The sequence below is a fragment of the Artemia franciscana genome, chromosome 19, assembly GCF_032884065.1.
Source record: "Artemia franciscana chromosome 19, ASM3288406v1, whole genome shotgun sequence".
Taxonomy (NCBI): Eukaryota; Metazoa; Arthropoda; class Branchiopoda; order Anostraca; family Artemiidae; genus Artemia; species Artemia franciscana.
In genome coordinates this window covers 17,468,437-17,492,406 of record NC_088881.1, presented here as the reverse complement: position 1 = coordinate 17,492,406, position 23,970 = coordinate 17,468,437, and the positions used below count along the sequence as shown (strand labels likewise).

Here is a 23,970-nt window from a genome sequence, read left to right as displayed (position 1 = left end):
TATTGCCAAAAAAAGATTGGTCTTGAACCATCTTTTGGAGCCATGCACTCTTTGTGACAATTTGTATGGGTCAAACCATTTAGCATGTCGCTGAACTTTAAGGCATCGCTTAGTAACTATGATAGTAATGAAGAGTAGGAAATGAAGATAAAGTTATAACTGTATATTCGTAGAATATATGTTAAATATAAATAATAGTTCTTTTGAGGGTATAACAAGAAAAAAAGAACGAAGAGATAGAAATGCATAGAAGAAATTTAAGACGAGGGCATTAAGTATAGGCAATAAAGCATTAACTAATCGCTGTGTCTTTTTAAAAATATTGTTTTAATAAAGAGTGTCAAATTTGACGAAAACTCCAAAATTTATCAATCAAAATTTTACTTTTCATTACAACGTAGCGTATCTTTTCACTTTTTAAACTTCTATATATTTCGCTTAAATTACAGAACTCACAATTTTATAAGAAAAATCTATTTCTGTATTTTCACAACAGTCCTGTCAGTCTAGAGTCCTGTCACTTCAGAGCTCTTCGTTAGTATTTGCTCTTCTATTCATCCTAAAAAATTCGTATGTGCTACGAACATACACAAAGGTATGTGCTTCGAACTAAGTATATGCGTCGAAAAACTCCTCAAAAAACTAATAATTATGTGTTTGTTATTTTCTGTATTCGATAGGTATAGATTGGTGATTTAAATTCTCAGGGTTTCAAGCTGTGGGAGATTTCTAATTATTTTTTTTTAATCTTGAGATTGTCATACATTCAATTCAAAGTTTAAATCTCAATATTTCTGTTCAGCACAAAAAAAAATTTGAAGTTTGACTCAGATTTAGTAAGAAAATTGTTCTGTAAAAATTTTGATTTATAAACAACTAACCGTGGAAATATGATTCGATGGCATTTATAAAAAAAAAGTATAAAAATCCTCAGCGGTATATACAGCAGTTTAGACAATTTTATGTAAAAATATATGCAACCTCTATACAAAAACATAACTGTATTTTGTGACTGGTTGGTATTGAGAAGGTGAGTAATTCTGAAGTAATACTCTAGTCGCATTCCTTTTCCGTGGTTTTCTCAACATTTTATTAGTTAATGTTTGAAAAAAAAATCGATGCCATTCCACCGATTCAAATTGAGAATTCAGAGACCCATCTATACCAGCTAGATAAAAAAAAATACATAATTATTTGCCTTCTTTTATAAACAGTTTTTCAAAAATCTATTCTTCTTAAATGATTCCACCGACCTTTGAAGAAATATTTCGAATCAAATGCTTAGTTTTAAGTATATACTTATAAGAACATTTATTAAAGTTCTAAAGAGTTTGGCCTTTATTTTAATGCTCTAGGATATACAGAGGAGGTGATTTATCATATAATGCAGAGCTTTAATTAGATGAAAATAGGCAGTGATGTGGTCACCATTTGCTCACCAAAATTCAAAACTTAAATTAATAATTTTTGCATTTCCCATAAATTTATTTTCTATTATAAAAATCCCCTAAAAAATAACAATGTTGTAAAAACCACCCTGCTTTGAAAAAAAAGCAAACCCAAAACAGACAGACAAAAAAAGTAATTATATCAATTTATTCGCCTCAGTGCCATAGCAAGACTTGACAAACAGATTTTTGACAGCAGAAAGAAGCGAATATTTTACTCTTCAAAACCCGTTGTGACAGCACAATCCTGAAGTATTTCGACAGCCTAAAAAAGGTAGGGTTTTAATTTTCCCACCTTGTAAATACGAAATGAAGGTTTTCGCCTCCCAGTTGGCTTTTGTGGTAATATAGACATATCCCCTTGGTAAACCTAAATTTAATTAAAATTGAGACCGTACAAAGTAACAGAAACCTTGTTTCAAATTTGTTTGTAAAGCAAAACAGTCTTAATAATTAAAAACTTATCAAAAACTCAATTATTAAAACCAATTACAAAAAAAATAACTTTCGTCTTAATCCAAACCAGAGCAAGCGGCCCCAACCACAAATTCATAACTACGTCAAGGGGGGCCACGCCCTCCTGTATCCATCACTGTCTAAGGGTATGTTCTGAAACATACTAAGTACACTCAGAATTTGCCACGATATACCCAAGGGTAAATTACGCGTTTTTGAGTAAATCAGAGGGCGCTATATCTACTTAAGTTTTCAAATTATCTACAACATCTTGGGAACCACTTAAGAGACTGAGCTCAAATATTCATGGAGTGTTGGCAAGAAAACTTCAACTCGGGGGAGGACGTAAGGTAGATATAAAGCACTATGTGTATCCAAGTAATCACAATTGACTTTTTGGTGCCTCTGTCAATGTTCGTGAGATTATGAAGATTAAGTGGACTAGAAGGACCATATTTTCTGAAGACCTTTAAAGCTTAGTCTAGCAAATCACTTTCCACAATACATCTAGCTGATTTGCTGCCTTCTAAAAGAGTTAAAACAAAACCTTTAAGCAAAAAATTTGTCGGGTCTTTAATCTTCGGAACACTATTTAGTAGAAAACTGCATTATCATTTACCAAAACTCTGTGTTGGAGCAGTAAAGTCTTTTTCTGAGATTACACTATTTTTAAGAACTTGTTATGACTTTTACAAAGTAAAATGATGAAAAAGTATCATTTTATCTGTGATAAAAATACATATAATACCTCAGTAAAACTATGGAAGTTTGCTCTTGTGCTTCCTCTACAGCCAACAATTTGACCTGGAATTTTCTATCCTACCAAACAGATATCAGACCTCAGAATACTTTAAGATAATCAAATTCAAACTACAAGAATACAAGACAAATAATTTTTCACGAAAATGCACAAATGACAAACATTTTCTACAAAGAATATTAGGCATAAGTTAATCAAGAATACAATTGCGTCTCTCAAGAAAATTAAACAAAAAAAACAAGCATGTAGGGGAAATAAAAGAAATATTTTAAAGAACTAATGGATATTTACGAAGTTTTTTCCCTGAACCTGGACTTGGAAGTCTCAACACAGAATTAACTTACTAAACTGACTACAATGCTGGATTTTTGGAAAATGTAAAATATCTAAAAATGTACCTTTATACAGCTTTGTAAATTTTTGGAATATTCAGGCTATACTATTATATTTGTTATAGAATTTTACTCCTGTCCCTAAACATGTCTCAGAAGTTCTTTACTTGTTCAAAACCTACGTCACAAGGGAAATTATATTAAGTACAAGTAGTTTATTGATGGAAGTTTCTAATTGACAGGTAAAACTATCGTTTCAAGCTGCCACCTAAAATATCCTGTTTTTGTACTTCTGCTTTGCGATTTCCTAAAAAATCTCAAACATTCCCAAAGGTCTACTCCTGAAATCTCATTCCAGTCTAGTCCCAGGTTTCTACTTTTCTTCCACCCCCTCTGGGCTTTTCCTATATGCCAACGGTAGGGTTACGGTCATGATGAATCTTAATATCACCCACAGAGCATCTAGGCCACTTTTTTTAGACACTCGTACAAAGCGGACTCGAACCACTTAGTTTCAAAATAATAGTGTTTGACACCACATTTTTAAGCTGCTCCTCAAAAATTAAAAAAATTATTTTAAAAAGCCTAAATACATTTTGTTTTTTCAATTCATGTTTTAGTACGGATAATTCTTTTAATACATATTTCGGAACCACCTGTAAATGGGTGGATAGTTAAATAAAAAAAAAATCTCATTTAATTTTCACTTCTGTCTAAGAAAATAGTGAAATAACAGGGGGACAGGACAATGAAGAAGCTACGAAAGCTTGGTTCAAATATATCATGCACAGTGCTCTGGCAAAAGTGCACGCAACATGTTAAAAATATTTACTCGGGTTGCCAGGAATATCCAAATCGGAATCAGCAGGGATCTGAAAGTGGAAATTCAATCATGAGCGGAAATATCTTTTACAGCCCAATCGCTGCCAACTAGAATTTACCCTACAATACCATATAAGAAGACAAAATAGAGAAAATTCCTCAGCTAGTGTATAAAAGAAGGAAGTAATAATTTTTACAACAGCCCTCGAACATCCTCAGCGCAGAAAAAATAATAAATGAAAAGTGGAAGCAAAAAGACAATGAGAGAGAGCAAAAAATAGAATAAAGTAGAAAATCCGTGGCTAAGAAAGTGGAACTGAAAAAGAAAAATAAGAGAACAAATTTAACCATACAATAAAATAAAATGCACTACTTTCGAACAGTTCGTGGTAACGAACAATAAGGAGTGACGTGGCTCAATAGTAACCAAAACTCGAAAAAACGGAATTTTGATACACCAAAAGAATTGTCTTATTATTTTGGTTCCAAACATAAAAGTTCCATTAAGTTGAATGTTACACATCAAAGACTAAGAGCCTGAGAATTTTTGGCTGGTTTTCCAAAAATAGGGGAAACAACCGTAAAATTCGAAGAATCTGAATGAAAATCACACCATCAGATTTAGCGTATCAGAGACCATTTTTTAGAGGTTTTAACCTCCTATCTGCAAAAATATGGAATTTCCTAATTTTTTGCCATTTTAATTTTTTTTAAATGTTTTATGTTAATTTTTTCCAGGGGTGATCGTATCGACCCACTGGTTCTAGAATATCGGTAGGGGGCTCATTCAAACGGAAATTAAACTTCTAGTCCCTTTTTTAAGTTACCAAACAGATTGGAGGGCAACTAGGCCCCCGTCCCCTTTTTCCGAAAATCGGCCAATCAAAATTTTTAGATAGCCATTTTGTTCACGACAGTTGAAAGGCTCAATAGCTATGCCTTTGAATATAACATCCCCCCCCGCACACACAAACTCAGGGGAAAGGTCTTTAAGTTAAAAAAATTACCGATTGTTTACGCATAGAATTTGTTATTGGGAAGTATCATACATTTTTTGATGGGGGGGGGGCGAATTTTCTGTTGGGGGTTCTTCCACGAGGGAATGTCCAATGGGTAGGGAAGTTTCTAGGGGGTGAACTTGTCAGAGGAAATTTACACTGGGGGAATTTTCTACAATTCCTATTCAGAATTATTTTTATATGTTTTGCTTTCTCTTTTTCATCTCAATTTTACGAGTGGAATTGTAAAGTATTATTGTCCTGGGCAAATTTCACCGGAATTGAATTGTCTAGAGGACATTTCCGTGGGAAGGGGGATTTTCTCTGTGGAGGTGGGGCCAGATTTCCCCGTATTATTAAAAAAACGATCAGAGGTTAAACTGAAACACAAGTTTTTCAACTGAAAGTAAGGAGCAACAATAAAACTTAAAACGAATAGTAAATATTACGTATATGAAGGGGGTTGCACCCTCCTCAAATCCTTCCTCTTTACGCTATAGTTTAAATTTTGTCCGAATCCTTAAAAACGACTCCTGAAACACAACGTTCATTTAATTAGAACAATAAGAAGCTTTTATAACAGTACTAAGAAACTTTAGCGCAAAGAGCGAGGGGTTAAGGAGGAGGCAACTCCCTTCATATGCGTAATAATTTTTGTTCATTTACTTTCAGTTGAAAAAACTTATTTTTTATTTAATATCAGTAAGAACGAGTTCATCCAAATATAAAAGGTACAATCTGCAAAAGAATTGGTGTACGTGTTGTATGACGGCTGTCGTACTCTGATTATTATAGAATACTACTACTACTACTACTACTAATAACTCACTGCAGCACCAAGCCGCCTGAGGCCAACACAGCTACGCACGCTCCTCCTCCAACCTAATCTATTTAAAGCCTCCCTCTTTACACCCTCCCAGGAAGTTCCCATTTCCTTTAAATCCTTATTTATGACATCCTCCCAACCCAGACAAGGACGACCTGCTTTCCGTGTAGCCCCAGACGGTTGGCCAAAAAGGACAATCTTCGGTAATCTGTCATCCTTCATCCGTAGAACGTGGCCTAGCCATCTCAACCTTTCTTTCATTATAGCCCCAGAAAGCGGGATTGAACCACACTTTTCGTACAACCTACTGTTTGAAATACGGTCAGTCAGCCGGGTACCCAGAACAATCCGTAGGCAATTTCTCTGGAAAACATCTAGTAAATTTTCATCTGCTTTTCGGAGTGTCCATGCTTCAGAGCCATATTTGACCACTGTCATCACTGTAGCTTCCAATATTCTAATCTTGGTTTGTAGGCTTATCTTTCTATTCTTCCAAACTTTTTTTAACTGTGAAAAAACACCCTGAGCTTTAGCTATTCTACTTTTAACATCTTCACTGCTCCCACCATCTTTACTAATAATACTACCAAGGTAACTGAAGCTCCCAACCTGATCAATCTTTTCGTTACCTAAGGTCACCTGTTCATCTTCACTAATTCCTAACCTTAGTGACTTAGTCTTCTTAACATTAATTTTCAAGCCTATTTTAGCACCCTGAACTCGTAAAACCTCTAAAAATTCATTCATTTTGCTCACACTTTCATCTAATATGCTTAAATCATCAGCATAATCTAAGTCCAGGAGCGTTCTTCCTCCCCATTTGATTCCATGGTCTCCAATTGCCTTTCCTGTGCTCCTTAAGACGAAGTCCATCAAAATGATCCATATAAAGGGGGATAGAACACAACCCTGCTTAACTCCTGATTTAATACAAAACCAGTTGCTAACCTCATTTCCTACCTTAACCGCAGCAGTATTATTCTCGTACATAGCGCAAATCACTTTAATGTATTTTTCTGGTATACCATATAACGATAAGACCTTTGTTAACGCTGTTCTATCAACAGAATCGAAAGCTTGCTCTTAATCGATAAAACTAAGGACCAAAGGTGTTTGACAACGAAGGGACTTCTCAATTATTAACCTAAGAGTGAAAACATGGTCGACACATCCTCTACCTTTTCTAAAACCGCATTGTTCTTCCCTTAAAACTTTGTCTACGGCATGTCTCAGTCTAAAAAGTATCATATTACTCAGTAATTTGCTACCTACAGAGACCAGACTAATGCCTCGATAATTCCGACATTCACTCTTGTCACCTTTCTTATACAGTGGTTTAATTAAGGTTTTCCTAAAATCATTGGGTACTTCCCCTTTTTCAAAAATCATGTTCATAATCTTCAGTAGCTTATTCCTAACCTCAGAGCCACCATATTTAAGGAACTCATTAATCATACTATCAGCACCTGGGGCCTTATTATTTTTTAATCCTTCTAGTACTGTCGCTAATTCTTCCTCACTAAACAAATCTTCCTTCACATCCAAGGTACATCTTCCACATTGTCAAATTTTAAACCCTCAAGTTTAGTACTCAACTGTTCCTGGAATTTTTTTCTCAAATTTTCATCCTGAAGTCTACCAACATCATAACTTTCCGGGAGGGAGTTACTCTTCCGAAATTTCAGCTTTAAATTAACCTTAGACACTACTAGATGGTGATCTTTACTTTTAACATCAATAACGGCACTCCTATACACCCTAGTATCTTGTATTGATCCTGCTAGTCTTCTGTTTACAATAACATAATCAATAAGGTTTGCTGTCTTACCATCACGTGAATACCATGTCAACTTATGGGCCATTTTGTGACCAAACACCGTATTGGTTATAACTAGGTTGTTATACCTACAAAATTGCAAAAGCCTATAGCCATTACTGTTTTCTTTTCCTACACCAAAATTACCTAGGCTAGGATACCATCTATCCCTATTTCTACCAACCTGGGCATTAAAATCTCCTAGCAAAAACACAATATTTCTACCTGGTACCCTGTCTATTTGCTCCTGTAACTGTAAGTAAAATTCATCTGAGTCACTAGTATCTCCATCAGTTGGTTCAATGGGGGCACCCTCTGATAACTTTTGATAACTCTCAAAACCAAGACCTCTGATAACTCTGATTGTCAGAGTACTTTTCATGGACCTTGGTCCAAAAATCTATCACTGTTTTCTTTATGTTACAAAAAAGGTGAAAATTACAACTGACAATCTTTTCAGGATTTGGCAACAATAAAACTGACAATAATTCATGTTTTTCCCGGGAATATAAAATCTTTAAGGGAGAAGATGTCTCCCAAACCTTTTTCTGCCAAAAAATTCTAGTCCCGAAGGAAGTTTTTACTTCTTTTCTACTGTTCGTACTACTAGCCGTACTACTTTTAAAAAGTAATGTTAATATATCATTTTTAAAGAGGTACCCTCAAGCAGAATAAAAGTACAGAATATAGTGCAAATGTACTGCAGGTGGTAAAACTCCATCAAAGGCATACCAGTTGCGCTAACGACAGTTATTGTAGGAAGTCTTTACCAAAATGCTTGCTTCATTTTTTGTTCATTGCCTAAAAAACTTTTCCATTTTCTGCTCTTACATTGTTTTATAAACCATGCGTATCCCAAGGCCATTGAACTTATTTAACTACGATTCAACTTTCTTCTTGTTCTTGGAACATTAATCCAGATTCGCCCTTGCAACATTATAAAAAAAGACATCTAAATGAATACAATTATCATAGATTCAGGATTATTTTATACAATTCAGTTAATCACATATGTCAGCAATACATCGTAACGAAATTAACAGTTGAAGAGTTAAACAAGTTTCAAAATTTAATTACGTTGCACGTTTTTCGCAACCTATTCGGCTCGTTATCTACCTTTATAATTGTTAAGGGCCTGTAGCTTCAGAGAAAATAGCTTATACAAAATCCTTTTATTAAATCACTAAAATTAAATATATCAACCCCACTAACCAGCCTATTTAGAATAACCCACTAACAAGCTCAGCAGGTAGAATATGAGACCCCGGGCATCCTGATCGAAGCTTGACGCAAGGCGATATTCCGACGGAAAAAAGTAAAACATTGAGAATATATTCCTTGTTAAGTAGAAGTTGCATTTCTGAAGTAGAAATTCATATAATATATTTTACTTGGCAAGATAAATAAAAAATTCGATTAAAGAGGAGGAAAGCTCTTTTTTCTTAATAAAAGAGCATTTTCAAAATTACACATTTGATAAGCCATTCTTGTTTTGTATAGATGCTGCGTGGTCGAGTTGAAAATATTAAGGACAGTTTGTTTTTCTGGGGGGGGGGTGAGGAAGTGACTTCAAATTTGGCATTGGGAGAGATGCAATGTAGTCTTTACCCAGTCGTTTCTGAAGAGTTTATTATTCGATTCTTCTTTTATATGGCTGCCGGTTGACAGGCTTTGCTGCTAGTTCCAAAACAATTGCCAAAACAATTGCCAAATCAATGGACGGATAAAAAAGAAGTGTCTTAAACCAAAATCAAACACATTTAGTGATCGCAAAACAGATAGTGTTGCCACAGATATTATGTAAGCATTCTTAATTCTCTATTACAGGGAAATTCCGGCAATCAGACCTAGATAAGAAAATTGATATAGCATAACTGCCCTGTTGCTTTAGATACTTCATCCAAAATTATGAGGTGCTAGTTGCCATAAGAATAGTTTGGCCTTAAACATTAAATATTAACAAAGTAGATAAAGGTCGAATTCAGGGTTTCAACTTTCGTCACAGAAACTAGAAATCAAAATAAATGTACCTTGAAATCTGTTGTAGATATAGTTCTATTCTGTAAAAACAAATAGTAGCTTAGAAAACTGAAGTGGCATGAAATGAATTGCTTAAGAAAAATGTAAATCTTCAAACAGGATTATTGTTATATTAGAGAGGTCAAAAAAATATGCAATTGCTCTAGTTTACGATAATCACAGTGTCACCCATTTGCCATCAGTCATTGACTTATTGCTCTGTTGCCCTTCTTTATTTGTTTATACCGGGCTGTTTGCCCCCTCTGGGACGCTAAATCAAAATGGTTTCAGAGTACAGTCTTAAAATAGTTGGACTAAATGTTAAAACTGCTTAGGTTAAATTCAAGGTTAATCTCTAATTTTGTGTCCTTGGCGTAATAGAATACAAGAAGTTGTAATGAAAATTGAAAGTGGTGTTGAACATTGAGAACAATTCTAGTTTTGAGCTATGTACTTTTATTTCTCTCATGTGACATAGAACTATCTGAACATCATAGTTGGACTAAATGCTGAAACTGCCAAAGTTAAATTCAAGGTCAATCTCTAATTTTGTGTCCTTGGCGTTTTGTTTAACTATTTAGATGAGCTTGTGGCTCATCTGAAACGATAAATAATTTTGAGAGATTTTGTGCATCTAAAACGTTTTACTTAGTTTACATCCCCCCCCCATGCGTTTAAACAAGCTGCCACCTGAGAAGAGAGATCTCCGCTATGCCTCTCGTTTTGATGTCTTGTTGGCCTTGATCCATTATTCGAATAGCTTGTAACACATATTTAATTATGCAAATGTTAATGAGATAAATTAAGTCAGTGTTTGGAAACAGAATCCAGACTTCCTACAAAATCTTAAGCGATAGAAGTTAAAGACCGGAAATTAATGACTGTTTAATACTTGGTTAACGACACACGAAGAACATAACGGATTTCTTAAAGACAAGATTTAAAGAGTTATCAAGACAACTGAAGAAATCTTAGAACCTTTAAAAAAGATGACTCATCATCCTAATGTTTTAAGACACTTTATTTTGTCAACCATACATGAAAGTTTATGGACTCTTTGAAGTTTACCCTCAATGAGGCATCTATCTTAAATGATCCTTTCCAAACACTCACTCACAAGAAGAAGAAAAAATACTATCAAGACTTCCCCCAAAAATGAAATTGATTTGCAGTATAATTAAAAAGAAATTTTACATGTATGCTCTTGCAGTTTTAAGCTTCTAATTTCCAAAGCGCTTCCAACAAAAGTGGTTCCAAACTGTGGATAATATGAAAAAAACTTCGTTTTCTTAAAGAGTTAAAGAGGCTGCGTCCCAAAGTCGAACCTTAAAACGTACAGGAATTAGGAAAGGCAGTTGGCGGGCTGCCGCCCCCCAAACCCCTCGCTTTTAAAGACTCTTTTGTACAGGTTTTTTGTTGTGGGGGGCTGCCGCCCCCCTAACCCCCCGCTCTTGGCTTCGGAAAGGCCCTCTTTTAATTAACAAAAAATTGAAATGAATGAATAATGGAATAACTTCGAAAAATGTTAAACACAAGAGGACAGGAGAACCATTGCGCCGAAACTAGTAATTAGTAACAATGAAGTCCCCCCCACAACAAAAAACCTGTACAAAAGAGTCTTTAAAAGCGGGGGGTTTGGGGGGCGGCAGCCCCCCAACTGCCTCTCCTAATTCCTGTACGTTTTAAGGTTCGACTTTGGGACGCAGCCTCTTTAACTCTTTAAGAAAACGAAGTTTTTTTCATATTATTTCTGTACGTTTTTCTACAATCCATGGTGGATGTAATTCAATAATTCCTGTACTCCTCGTACAGGAATTAGGAGAGGAAGTTGGGTGGCTGCCGCCCCCCAACCCCCCGCTTTTAAATCATTGTATAAAATAGAAAAAAATAGATAGAATGACCGAAATATTTCTTTTGCTCATAAGAAGCTAATATTCTGTTATCTCTCAAATGATAAACAGTCCAGGTGTTGTCAAAATTATACACTTTTATTTTGATCGCTACGTCCAAAAGCCTATAATAAATAATTTATTCTAAAAATGCCTTCTCATATAGGAAACATCTTTAGGTAATTATAGTAAATTATATATTATTTATCTTAAGAAACTTTCCAGGAAAATTACTCGGAGAATTCCGCGTCGAATGAGTCTTCGTACACCCTTCGTACATTCCTGTACGTTTTAAGGTTCGACTTTGGGACGCAGCCTCTTTAACTCTTTAAGAAAACGAAGTTTTTTCATATTTTGTGAAAAAAAAAACCGCCCGATAGGGGACTTCAACCCTTGACCCGAGGATTAAAAGTCCCACGCTCTACCGACTGAGCTAACCACCTGCATGTGTATAAATATAACTTTTAAATAACTTTTAAAAATTTCAAATTAACATGGGCTCTTATGGAGAAATGGGTTAATTAAGTGGCTAATGCGTGGTTTCTGGAAAACAGGGAAGGAGTTACCAGATCAAGCTGAAATTTCGCGGATAAGCTCCTGGGCCGTAGGGGACCTTAACTTGTGAATTTCAGCCCCATCGGACAACGTTAAAGGGGGGGGGGGTTGGGGGGTCGAAACTCTCGGGGGGTTAAGATTTTCCTACGAAACTTTCAAGGAAACTTACTCGGAGAATTCCGCATCGAATGAGTCTTCGTACACCCAGATCCGATGTCGGCTGTGACCTGTAGGCGTGGCAGAAAAAAAGAATATGAAAATTAAGTGGCTATGCGTGGTTTCTGGAAAACAGGGAAGGAGTTATCGGATCGAGCTGAAATTTCGCGGATAAGCTCCTGGGCCCTAGGGGACCTTAGCTTGTGAATTTCAGCCTGATCGGACAACGTTAAAGGGGGGCTGGGGTTGGTGGGTCGAAACTTTCGGCCAGATTTTCCCCATGAAGGAAAATTCGGAGGGGGATGAAATTTGGCAGGTTTCTTAGTTGGAGCTCGGGCTACGAAATGCATCCCTCCCCATCCCTCTGCGACTACTGGAACCGAAGATCGCTTAACATTGTCGTGGTTCGCCTCTTTATACAGGCACGAGTGTGCCTCCTTGAGGCACGAGTGTGCCTCCTTGATTTTGTTGGCGATTTTCGTCTTTAGATTACCATACTTACTTTTCGTATTCCTTTAAATTCAGCATTTCAGGAACTTGAGTCGTTGTCGTTTAGAATTAATTAGGATTTTACGGTAGAACTCATTGGAGAAAGAATGAAGATCAGTCGTTTTTTCTTATCCACTACCCTATAACGTGTCGGATCCCGGAGCGGTGGGTGGATGGGCTGAAATATTTGTTCTTTCTGTGTCACTGTTAAGTATAGTCTGGTTACTAAATTTAGATTCTTTTTTTCCAAATTTTGACAAAACTAGAATTCTGATAGAACTCCAGTAGTCCACTCTTTTGAACGTTTTCTGGCTATTCAAATTGTTTAGTATTTTGTATTTCATCTTTTGTCTACAGTCTTGCTCCGCTTTTAGTGATGTACTGTGGTAATTCTGTTATAATAACTAAAAGGGTAGCACAATTCAGTTTAACTCACTAATGAAGCAGAAATCAGCAAAATACCCCGCACAAGCTGGCATGCTAGAATTATTATATATTTCTAAATAACCAAGCGCAAAAATCGACCCAATTTTTTTCATGAATTGCAGACAATTACACGCATTTATTAAAGGGTGGGCTGTGGAGCTTAATCTGGGGAAGACTAAGGTCCCAGCTTAAAAAAAGAAAGAAAAACATATGCAGCTATTCAAACCTTAACCGGACTTAATTTTCAATTCAAGTTCAGATTAGGTTTTTGGCTAAATGTTGCAAGTAAGTTCGGCTATAAAAAGCTATTGCTCTTTGCGAAAATTCAATAAATATGGCATCTATTATACCTGAGTAAGTTTCTTTACAACATCTCTTCCAAGAACATGATCAAACACAGCATTTAAGAAAGGGTCAGACATTAAGGTCAATCGTAATTTGTCTCTTTGCCAAACCAAAACGCGGCAATCCTCCAAAGCCGTAATCGTGACCTAAAAATTGAATACCAATAATTTACTAGTTTACTTGGCAAATGTCACATAATCTTCAAGATACTTTCATTCCAATCTAAAGTATGGGTGAGCACCTCATTTTCTGAAAAGTGAAACCCACTACCTTGCCGACGAGCACTGAAAGATGCGAAAAAGAGTGAAGCTCGGATATATTTCGTGCAATGGTATTAAACAGACGATAGAGCCATAAAGTACAAAGATTAAAAAATGCTTGTAAAAGTTATAATTTTTCTAATTTAGTAACTTCCACGGAAAGTTTAAAAAAATCACTAATGTCTGGAAAGCCACTTATAGGCCTTTATTTAAGGGGGGAATGTACCACAAATAGTACTAGTGAACTGCCTGAGGCAACCCTGGCTAGAGTAACACATAAGCCACCTGATGGTGGGATTTATATCTTTCAGTCAGGGATGTAGCCAGGATTCCAAGCTGGAGGAGTTTTAATTCATATAGAATAGAGACCCAACTACGAATAAGATGCGCATGTCGTCAAGCCTCGTATATTCTAAAATTAAACATGATGTATTTAACAATTTTCGAGACTCGTTGACGCCCGATGGGACTAATGTTTGCTAATGGGGTTAATATATTTGTCGGTTTGGCTGAAAATTTTTGGAAATTTGTATAGCCTAGACATTAACTTGTAATTATATAGATTGGAAGGACTTTCAAGAATATCTTTCAATTGTTGCTTCGGTTGCTAAATTTTTAGAAAATGCATGGTCTAGACATTAACTCGTACTTATATAGATTGGAGTGACTTTCCAGAATAACTTACAATCCGATTTGAAGAAGTTCAATTTTTTTTTTACAGAATAACAAATAGCAATCCAACCAAAATATGCGTTTCCTGGGAAGATTTCCAGAAAATTTGATTTATTTTTGGTACGAAGACACAGAAGGTTCACGCATACACGCACAGATTAAGAATTCTATGTAATTAATGTCAAATTGTTTGTCAGAAGCGGCTTTCAGAAATAGCTGTCATTTATAAAAATTATGCAGCTATCAGTCACGGTAATTCAAAAGGCGTTCTGTCATATTTCGTCAGGTTCATATTTATCTTCTGTCCAGGTATGTACAGACAAACTTATTTTGCGGGCCAAATTCGTCAAATAGTTAGATATAATTATGTAAAAATTGTAAGCTATTATACAAAAATTGTGAGCTGTCCACAAAGAGCGAGGAGGGGATCTTGAGGCACTTCTCTGCGTATCTATTTAGCTCCATTCGCTGCAATTACGCTTGCTGGATCTAATCCATGGATCTGATTCAATGGATTAATTGGTTTGCTTCGTTTTTAGAATCAAAATTTTATCAGTTAATCTAGAGATTATTTTATTTCAAACAGTCCTTGGTAGCAAACTATAGGTAAGGCGCAACCCGGGCCAATAGTAACCAAAACCCTATAAGTTGGGATTTTGACAACAATATATACATCAAGAGAGTGGGATTTTTATGGTGATTCTAAACATGGAAAACTCATAGGTTTAAAGTTACCCTTCAAAGTTTGCAAACCTGAAAGAACTTGCCTGATTGACAAAACAAAGTGCAAACATCCCCAAAAGAGCAAGTGATCTAGATCAAAATTAAATCATCTAATTAGAAAACCCTAGTGCAGATGTTTCAAGCCCCTATCTACAAGATGTGTATTCTTGCATCACCAGCGAAGAATGATAAGGGATGCCTGTTTATTTATTTTTTTTTTCTCCAGCGAGGAATGTGTCGAGACAATATTCCTAGAAATGAGAAAAACGTTCGTTTGAATGAGAGTTAATTGACCTAGTTCCCTTTTTAAGTAGTGAAAAGGCCCGTTCCACATCAAAGTGGCGTTTCCTTCCATTTTGCGGCACTTGAGTCTAATTTTGCCCCGAAGAGGGCCGAAAAGATATCCATAGAAAATTCAGTTATAGAGAATTTTCAGGGGTCAAATTTATGAATTTACGAAGGGCCGAAAGGCTCTCATGGAGGAAGGATGGTGGATAATGGTGCAAAAGGGGTGGGGTGTGTGTGTGCCTGAAGGCTCAGAAAGTGTGTTTTTATGCCCGAAATTTCTAACTCTCTGTAAGCCTCCAGGTACATTTATAATGCTTTTTTTTTCGAGGGAGGGGGTATAGGTAGATATAAATCTTTAGTCTGCCTTCCTTCCCGGGAATATTGTTTTTTTTATTTAGCTTGTAATATGAGTGTTGCGAATCTTTTTTTTTTAATAAGCAAATATGGGTTATTAAGACATGCCAAAGACATGTCTTATGTTTGATTTCAAGCTCTCAAGCATAACATATAATATTCACGTGCTTACTGGCGCAAAAGGTTGAGAGTTTGAGTTGGGGCATTATGAGAGACACCATGAAATTAACTGGTGGATGAGGGGGGGGGAAACCGAAAGCTTTGTTTTCACCAAATTTAAAGGAGAATATTTATTGCTTTCCTGTTTATAATCTTTTCAATACCTTCTTAATTCCTGGGGGCATTGCCCCTGGTTCTCTTGGAAGCGTCCATGGAAAACATCCTCATAAGACTAGTTGTGTTTTTTCAACTCAACTTGAAATCTACGGAAAAGATGACCTTGTCTATCATTTTATACATTTCAAGTACGCCTATATCAAGTTTTATAATGTGATGATGAAAGTATGTTTGATCGCAAGACATGTGCAAACGAGTGTAAAGAGCGAGGGGTTGAGGAGATGGCGATCTCTACCGTATACTGAATAATTTCTCTTCAGCTTCATTTTTATGTCTCTTCTTAATTTTTTTAGATTATGTTTTGAAAAAGGTGAAGTCTCGGCTGGCTTGAGAACGGAGGTTTTTGAAAACTAATGTTCTGACGATAAGGCCGTTATGTGACGTCTCAAAACTCCACAGAAGACCTTCTTTGTTCATAAACACATTTTAAAAACTGCAAAACAATATTTTTTTTTCTCATCTTCAAAATGCATCATTCGCACCTTTTATATAACCTTAGTGAAAATATGGCAAATTTTCTTAGGCTCATAACTTTTGATGGATTAAATAAAAAAAAACAAGTTTTTTAACGGAAAGTAAGGAGCGGCATTAAAACTTAAAACGAACAGAATTATTTCGTATATGAAAGGGGCTGCTTCCTCATAAACGCCCCACTCTTTACGCTAAAGTTTTACTCTTTCTCTTAATTCTACTTTTTAAAACAGTAAAAAACTTTAGCGTAAAGAGCGGGGCATTGATGAGGAAGCAGCCCCTTTCATATACGAAGTAATTTCTGTTCATTTTAAGTTTTAATGCCGCTCCTTACTTTTGGCTCTCCACAGATGAATAATTAAAACGAAATTTGCATATTAATTTTTTGGATAAATGGCTTTCTCATAGTTTTGATCGAATGATTTGAGAAAAAAAGAGCGGGGGAGGAGGCCTAGTTGCCCTCTGATTTTTTGGTTACTTAAAAAGGCAACTAGAACTTCTAATTTTTACGAATGTTTTTATTAGTAAAAGATATACGTAGCCTATAAATTAGCTTACGTAACGAACTTTTGTATTCTCATGTTTTTATTACGTATATGAGGGGGTTCACCCCCTCGTCAGTACCTCGCTCTTTACACTAAAGCTTAAATTTTGTCCCAATCTCTTAAGAATGACCCCTGAATCACAAAAGCCGTAGAATAAATAGTTGAAATTACTAAAAATATTTTAGCGTAAAGAGCGAGGTATTAGGAGGAGGTGAGCCCATCATATGTGTAATAATTTCTGTTCATTTTAAGTTTTAATGCTTCTCCTTACTTTCAGTTGAAAAAAACTTTTCATATTTATTTTTTAATTTTTTTTTAACAATGTTAGAAAATCCTGCACTCCCTTCATGAAAATTTTCTTCCCCCATGACAAATTCCTCCAAAGAAAGTCCCCCAACATATCCCCCTCTTCTCAACCTTCTCTTCTCAACCCCCCCTCCTCAACCTAAAAATCCCCCTCAAATTGTCTGTACACTTCCAAATAACCATTACTATATGTAAGCACTGGTCAAAGTTTGTAACTTGTAGCCCCACCCACGGAGACTTTGGGGAAGTAAGTCGTCCCCAAAGACATAGTTAAAAGTTTTTTCGGCTACGGTGAATAAAATGGCTATCTCAGAATTTTGATCCGGTGACTTTGGGAAAATAATTGGCGTGGGAGGGGGCCTAGGTGCCCTCCAATTTTTTTGGTCACATTTTTTTTAATTTTGGTATAACTTTTCATTTCCATTAGAATGAGCCCTCTCGCAAGATTTTAGGACCACTGGGTCGATACGATCACCCCCTGAAAAAAACAAATAACACGCATCCGTGATCTGCCTTCTGGCAAAATATACAATATTCCACATTTTTGTAGATAGGAGCTTGAAACTTTCACAATAGGGTTCTCTGATACGCTGAATCTGATGGTGTGATTTATGTTAAGATTCTACGACTTTTAGGGGTTGCTTCCCCCTTTTTTTAAATAAGGAAAATTTTCTCAGGTTCGTAACTATTGATGGGTAAGACTAAACTTGGTGAAACATATATATTTAAAATCAACATTAAAATGCGATTTTTTTTATGTAGCTATTGGTATAAAAATTCCATTTTTTTTAGTTTTGGTTACTATTAAGCCGGGTCACTCCTTACTACAGTTCGTTACCAAAATTTTGGTTTTTAGAGTTTCGGTTAATATTGAGCCGGGTCGCTCCTCGCTTACAGTTTGTTACCGTGAACTGTTTTGATTCTTGAGATATTAATAGTACCAACTCTTGACAAGCCTTATGTCTTTAACTTTTGTTTGTTTGTGGGCTAAATATCTTCTGGTAACTTACGTCCATTTGACACCCTGGGGTATGTAATTCTTGCGGCAGTTATATTGAATCCAGCTTTTGAAGATGAGGATAGCTTAGATTTACATTTTAGATTCATAGTCAATGGCGATTTCGAATCATTTTTTTATGTTAAGTTTTGCAGCAATTAAGGAAGCAACTAGGTAAACCGTACTAAATTTAAGTGGATTTTAATTCCCTTAAGTAAAATTAAATGTAAAATTTTCAAAGCTATAGTTATAGACACATTACGATGAAAAGTGTCATAATTGGAAATTCATTTACATTGTGCAAGCTTGTTTAATCTTTTTATGTGCTCTCAAAATTTTGGACAATACAAGTTTTCTTACTGAAAAGTCCATTTTTAAGATCTTCGTTTTCACTGACTACAGATACGGAAGCATTACTTTTGTTGAACTGGTTGAGACGGTCTTGGATAAATCATGGCGCGACACATACAACATATTTTTCATTTTGAATAAAGATTTAGTTTTACCGTAAGTGAAGCGACAATAAATAATAAGCTTTAGAACTAGAGGCAAAGGTTCTTAAACGTTTCGAAAATCGTGTTTCCTCATTGCTAAACTTCGGAGGAGTTTTTGCTGGGAAGTTGAGGTGCTATTTTCGGTCAAACAATGATTTGAGAAATATTTGTCAGTATTATAAGGTGCACTGGAATGTGTCTGTGATTCCGGAATTTGACGTATTTAACAAACTAAAATGTTTTCTCTGCGAAGAGGCTTGATTTTGGATTTATGCTTCAAGATAATGTACGTGGCGCCTGGATTTTTTCAGCTGGAACCACAAAAGAAGTAGATATCATGCTATGCACTGGACAGATGGCTATTATCAATTTATCAAGGGCCTTACGTCTATTTAGAAAACTTAAAATGTATTTGGGATCAGAATGTTCTGAAGAATTAACAGTTGTTTAGACAAAATTGAAAAATCTACTGAAATTAGAAATCCTTTTGTTTTTATAGCTAATGTTTATAAATAGGAACGAAACATGTAGAACATCGTTTAACCATTTAGTTGTCTCATGCGATCATACAAAAGGAGGCAAAAAATGAAAAAAACCCTGTATTTTCCAATTTAGGTAAAAATATTTGTCACGTAAAGATCGAAAAAAAAACAGATCTATAAATTATGTTTTATTTTTGGGAGCAATTTCCTGAAATAATCAAACAGTATTTTTTTTAATCCTGTAAAGATATTTCATTGATTAGTAGACACAAAAAATATCATTTGACACATTAGCCTACATAGAAAAAAATCATACAAAAGTCAAGCGAATGGGGCGTGGTTAACACCATTCAAGAAATAAGGGTACACAAACACCTTCATTGCTCTCAAGTAAGTAATTTTAGTCTAGTAAAGTTTTAGAACAATAAATTTTTTCACAAGAAGGGGGTGGGCTATATTAGTCACATAGTTTTTTCCAAAGCTTTTACGAAACGGGCATCCCTGGTAGAAACTCGTGAAAATTACAAATATTGAGATATGATATGACGCACCATTGAGAAAACCCGTAAAACAATGTAAAATAATCTTTTTAAATTTATGGAAAGTAAAAGTAAATAAAGTTTATAAGAGATAAAGAAAATTTTTGGGTAATCATTTAAATCTTGAGATAGCCTCCTTCCCTCATTACAAACATATTTTGTAGTTATACCCCATTCCTACAGCCAAACTTGTATTGTCAATATTGTTTCACTTTTGCGAAAAAGCGTTGTTAACAATCCTAAACTATATTAGAATACTATGCAATGAAATGTAAGCTACTAAGGACCCATGGTGCACAATTTTTCTAAACATATTCTAGCAAACGAATGAAAGCTAAGTGGTCACCTCCTCCTCCGTCAACTGCATTTGTTCAAAGAACTTCTTACATAAAGTTGTGAACTTGGGACCACAAACACCCTCTCTTCACACTAAGATCGACAGACCATCCTTGAATAGTTGGTATGCAACTATTCAATGCTGCATAACGGTTCCATTGCAACTGAGCCCCCGTTTAATGGAACTCTAAGCAACTGAGCCCCTATGACTGAACCCCCGTGAGACTGAACAAACATGCAACTGAGCCCCCGTGCCCATGAACCCTCTGGTAAATGAATCCTTGTGCAACTGAACCCCCGTTGTAACTGAACCCCGTGAAACTCAACCCCGTTTAACCAATCCCCCGTGCAACTAAACTCCCGTGCAACTGAACCCCAAGCAACTGAACCCCTGTAACCGAACCCCCGTGCAACTAAACTCACGTACAACTGAACCACCATGCAACTGAACCCCCGTGCACCTTAGCCTTCAGGTAAAAAAAACCCTCGTGCAACTGAACCCTATTTAACTGAACCCCCGTGAAACTGTATCCCGTGCAACCGAACCCTTGCTTAACTAAACCCCCGTGCAACTGAACCCTTGTGCAACTTAACCCCGTACTTAGTTTTCAGCATTCTACAAATATGAGACAATGTCATGGGGTAAAACACAAGTTAGAATATTTACATGTTAACCCTTATTAGAATTGTTTGCTTTTTAAAGTAATGATATAAATACCTGTCAAAATTTTCATAAAAAAGCTTTGTTAAGTGTTGACACAGATAGACTGCAACATAAGAATTTGATACAAACTCTTCAGAAACAGTTAAACACTAAACTGGAGAGATTAAAAATTGACAGTGAAGAAGATGGACAGAATACTTTTAGGAAAACAGTTTGTGAAGTCGCTGATGGTGTCATAAAGAAAAAGTCATAAACACAGCTAGGAATAAGTAGTTTAGGGTCTCCAGCTAAAGATTATACACTCTTATTTGGGCGCTAAAGCTTGCCTATACTACAGAATATACACCCAATTTTGAGCAATGGAGCTTACCTATACTACAAACTCTACACCTGAGCCTTAACCTTCTTAAATGTCAGATGAAACCACACACGGTGTATCTCTTTTGCATACTTCCATGACAATCTCATTTGCAGCAACCAGCCATAGCAACCAGATTCAATATATAGCTGAATTTTCAATGTATTTCATATTAGTAATAAAGTAGAATTCAGAGAGAAAATAGTTTGAATATACTCTTTATCATCAAGTTTTTATTTGACAATACACACTATCAAAAATGAGTGGTTTGTTTACACAGTTAGAAGCTGATAGTAGAGCTGGCAGTGGCAATGATACAAAGACAAGAGTACCAAACGTAGCAGTAGAAATTAAAAGAGGATCTCGACTAAGCTTTGAATGGGGCAATATGTATGCAAGATAGTGATATCATTGAGCAAATTCAAACTGGAAGAGCAGTTATGTTTTGCAGCAAAACTTAATATAATGCATATACATAGATTTCAAGCTGCTGTAAATATAGTAGTAAAATATATTGAGGACAATAAGTAGAATCAGGAAGTGAAAAATGAATTATATACATTTTTGTTATTATGTAACAAAAATGTTTCTAGATAGAAAATGGTTTTTATTGTTAGATATTTTTAGTAGGCTACCGTTCATCTCTCTGTATGGATATTATCAAATTAGAACTCGATTACTCCTGTCTCTCTCTAATACTAGAAAAGGACCCTTTCCATAACTTTCGTAAGTCAGTTTCATTTTGGCAGTGACTGTGTCAACACTGAAAAAATGTTCTATACATGTCCACTGTGCAAGTATATACTAGGCCACTGGTCATCCTGTGAGAATTGTACAACTGTTGAAGAATATGATGAAAAGCTTAGATTATGCAATTCATGTAAATGGCATAGAGGATATGCAGTACAAATTAAAGATTGTAATACTTGTCTTGAAGAGATTTGTGACTCATACACTAGAGGATTCCTAAGCTCCAACTGCCATTATGAAAAATGTAATCAGTGGGAGAATACTTATCCCGGAATAATGGGAAAGAGCCCTAAACGAAATTTTAGTTGCAACATGATCTCTGCTTGAGGGATGGGAGAGGTAAAGGATGCAATAATTTCACTCATTAGTGGTTAACTCATTTGTGGAATCTCTACCAAACGTAATATACAGTAAAATTTATATTCGAAGTTATGTGTTTTCAGAGCTCGGGGTCCATTAAAAGTCTGTAGGAGGAGAACTCCTCAATTTCATATCTTTAAGAACATATACCAGAAGGGACGTTGCGACCGTCCGAATTGGGTAAAAATTAAGTTTTGTACTCTTATTTGTGCATGTTCGATATCTGCAAAACAACCTGTACCTGCGAGGGGGAGTAAGTACATCTCTTTATGAGCTTGACTATTAGATACCATGGCGGGGAATATTCATCAAAATCTAGTCAACAGCTGCAGCTCTGATTGGGTCTCAATTAGGTTTGACAAGAATTGGCATCTGGAATTTCTGTTCATACTTATAGAATTAGACATATCAGCATTGTCGCTTATGTTACACCCCAACTGTGACCCGTTGGCCAAAGTTACAACAACACTTCACGGCACCTTGGCAGTGGAGTTCTCGCTACTGAATGTTTTTAAAATGATGTTGAAAGCAATCAAATTATGGCTACATTTTCTTATTCAGTTCCAATCTCTGAGCACGCTATTCATGAAGCTTTAACAGAGTGTACGTAAAAATCTGAAAAGCCGACAAATTGCCCCAGATAGGAACAGTGTCATTGTTCTCAACGTTTTGATTTCTGAAATTGTTACTTTCATTGTTACTGTCACGCTTCAAGCCAAAGACAGGTTGGGTGCCATTCTAAAAACAAGAGTGAAAAAGTACCTGAAAACACTCGTCTGAACTACTTCCAAACCACTCAGGAGAATCCAAGAATTGATTTCGTGCGATTAGATGTAAGGCTCTTCCTTTCTGGGAGACTATCATCCTGAAATTAATAAATTTTAAGTTATTATCTCAAATTTGAATGAATTTAAGTTCCGATCATGTATTTTCTGCCTACAAAATTTACTATATTTTTACACAAAGGGATTACAGACCTGGAGGTACAATGCGACTAAACAAAGGGCAAATAAAATACAAAATTGCTATTCTAAACCGGTCCAAGAATATTCTTCAGATTTCAATCCAAAGTAAGCATATCCATAAGATTTCCATTCGAAAACAAGCCTAAAAAAATGGAATACAATCCTATCAGACAAAACTAAAGGGAAGCAATTGACAGAAGCAACTAGCCTTGTCAAAACTCCCGCAGTTGCAACTATAGTTGCAAAAGCAAGAAACACAATAGCGAAAAAGTAAAAAAAAAAAAAAAAATAAAGAATAAAAAAATAAAAGAAATTATGTCGTGAAAAATTTTCTAATGGTAATTATTGTCTTAATCCAAGTTAACAATGTAATTTAGTCAGAATAAATAAGTTGCGACTATTCGAAAAGTAAGGGAACTAGGTTAAAACTTTCTAGTATGTTAAGGAGGATTTTGGACTAAATCAAAAGACAACCTGTGTATCCAGGCTGCGAAAATGACGTACCTGAAATGTCGAAGTTTCTTCAGTTGAAACTTTGAGGGGCTGTTGAACAAAATCAATGACATTATATGCATCCAGGTTGTCAAAAAGATGCATCTGCAGTATCTCAGGAACAGATAAGGGTGTTAAATTGAACCTGTCATGGGTAGTTGAGGGGGATACTGAACTGAATCAAAAGAAACTATGCGCATCAAAGTTGTCAAAAGGAAGATCTCTACAATATCTAAGGAGC

General features: G+C 35.7%; 1 protein-coding gene across 2 annotated transcripts in view; it reads right to left on the bottom strand.

The window, feature by feature from the left end:
- LOC136039358 (blood vessel epicardial substance-A-like) overlaps positions 1-23,970 on the bottom strand; it is a 44,979-nt gene that overhangs the window by 5,501 nt on the left and 15,508 nt on the right. Inside the window, exons 3-5 of one of the 2 annotated variants that reach the window (XR_010620426.1) lie at positions 23,035-23,137; positions 13,343-13,483; positions 3,829-3,868 (exon numbers count right to left, since the gene is read on the bottom strand). Coding sequence is in view for 1 of the 2 variants with exons in the window: in XM_065723018.1 (XP_065579090.1) it covers positions 13,343-13,483; positions 23,035-23,137 (244 nt within the window). In the remaining variant the exon portion in view is untranslated. The remainder of the gene's footprint in view (positions 1-3,828; positions 3,869-13,342; positions 13,484-23,034; positions 23,138-23,970) is intronic. The other variant, XM_065723018.1, reaches the window with a different exon arrangement.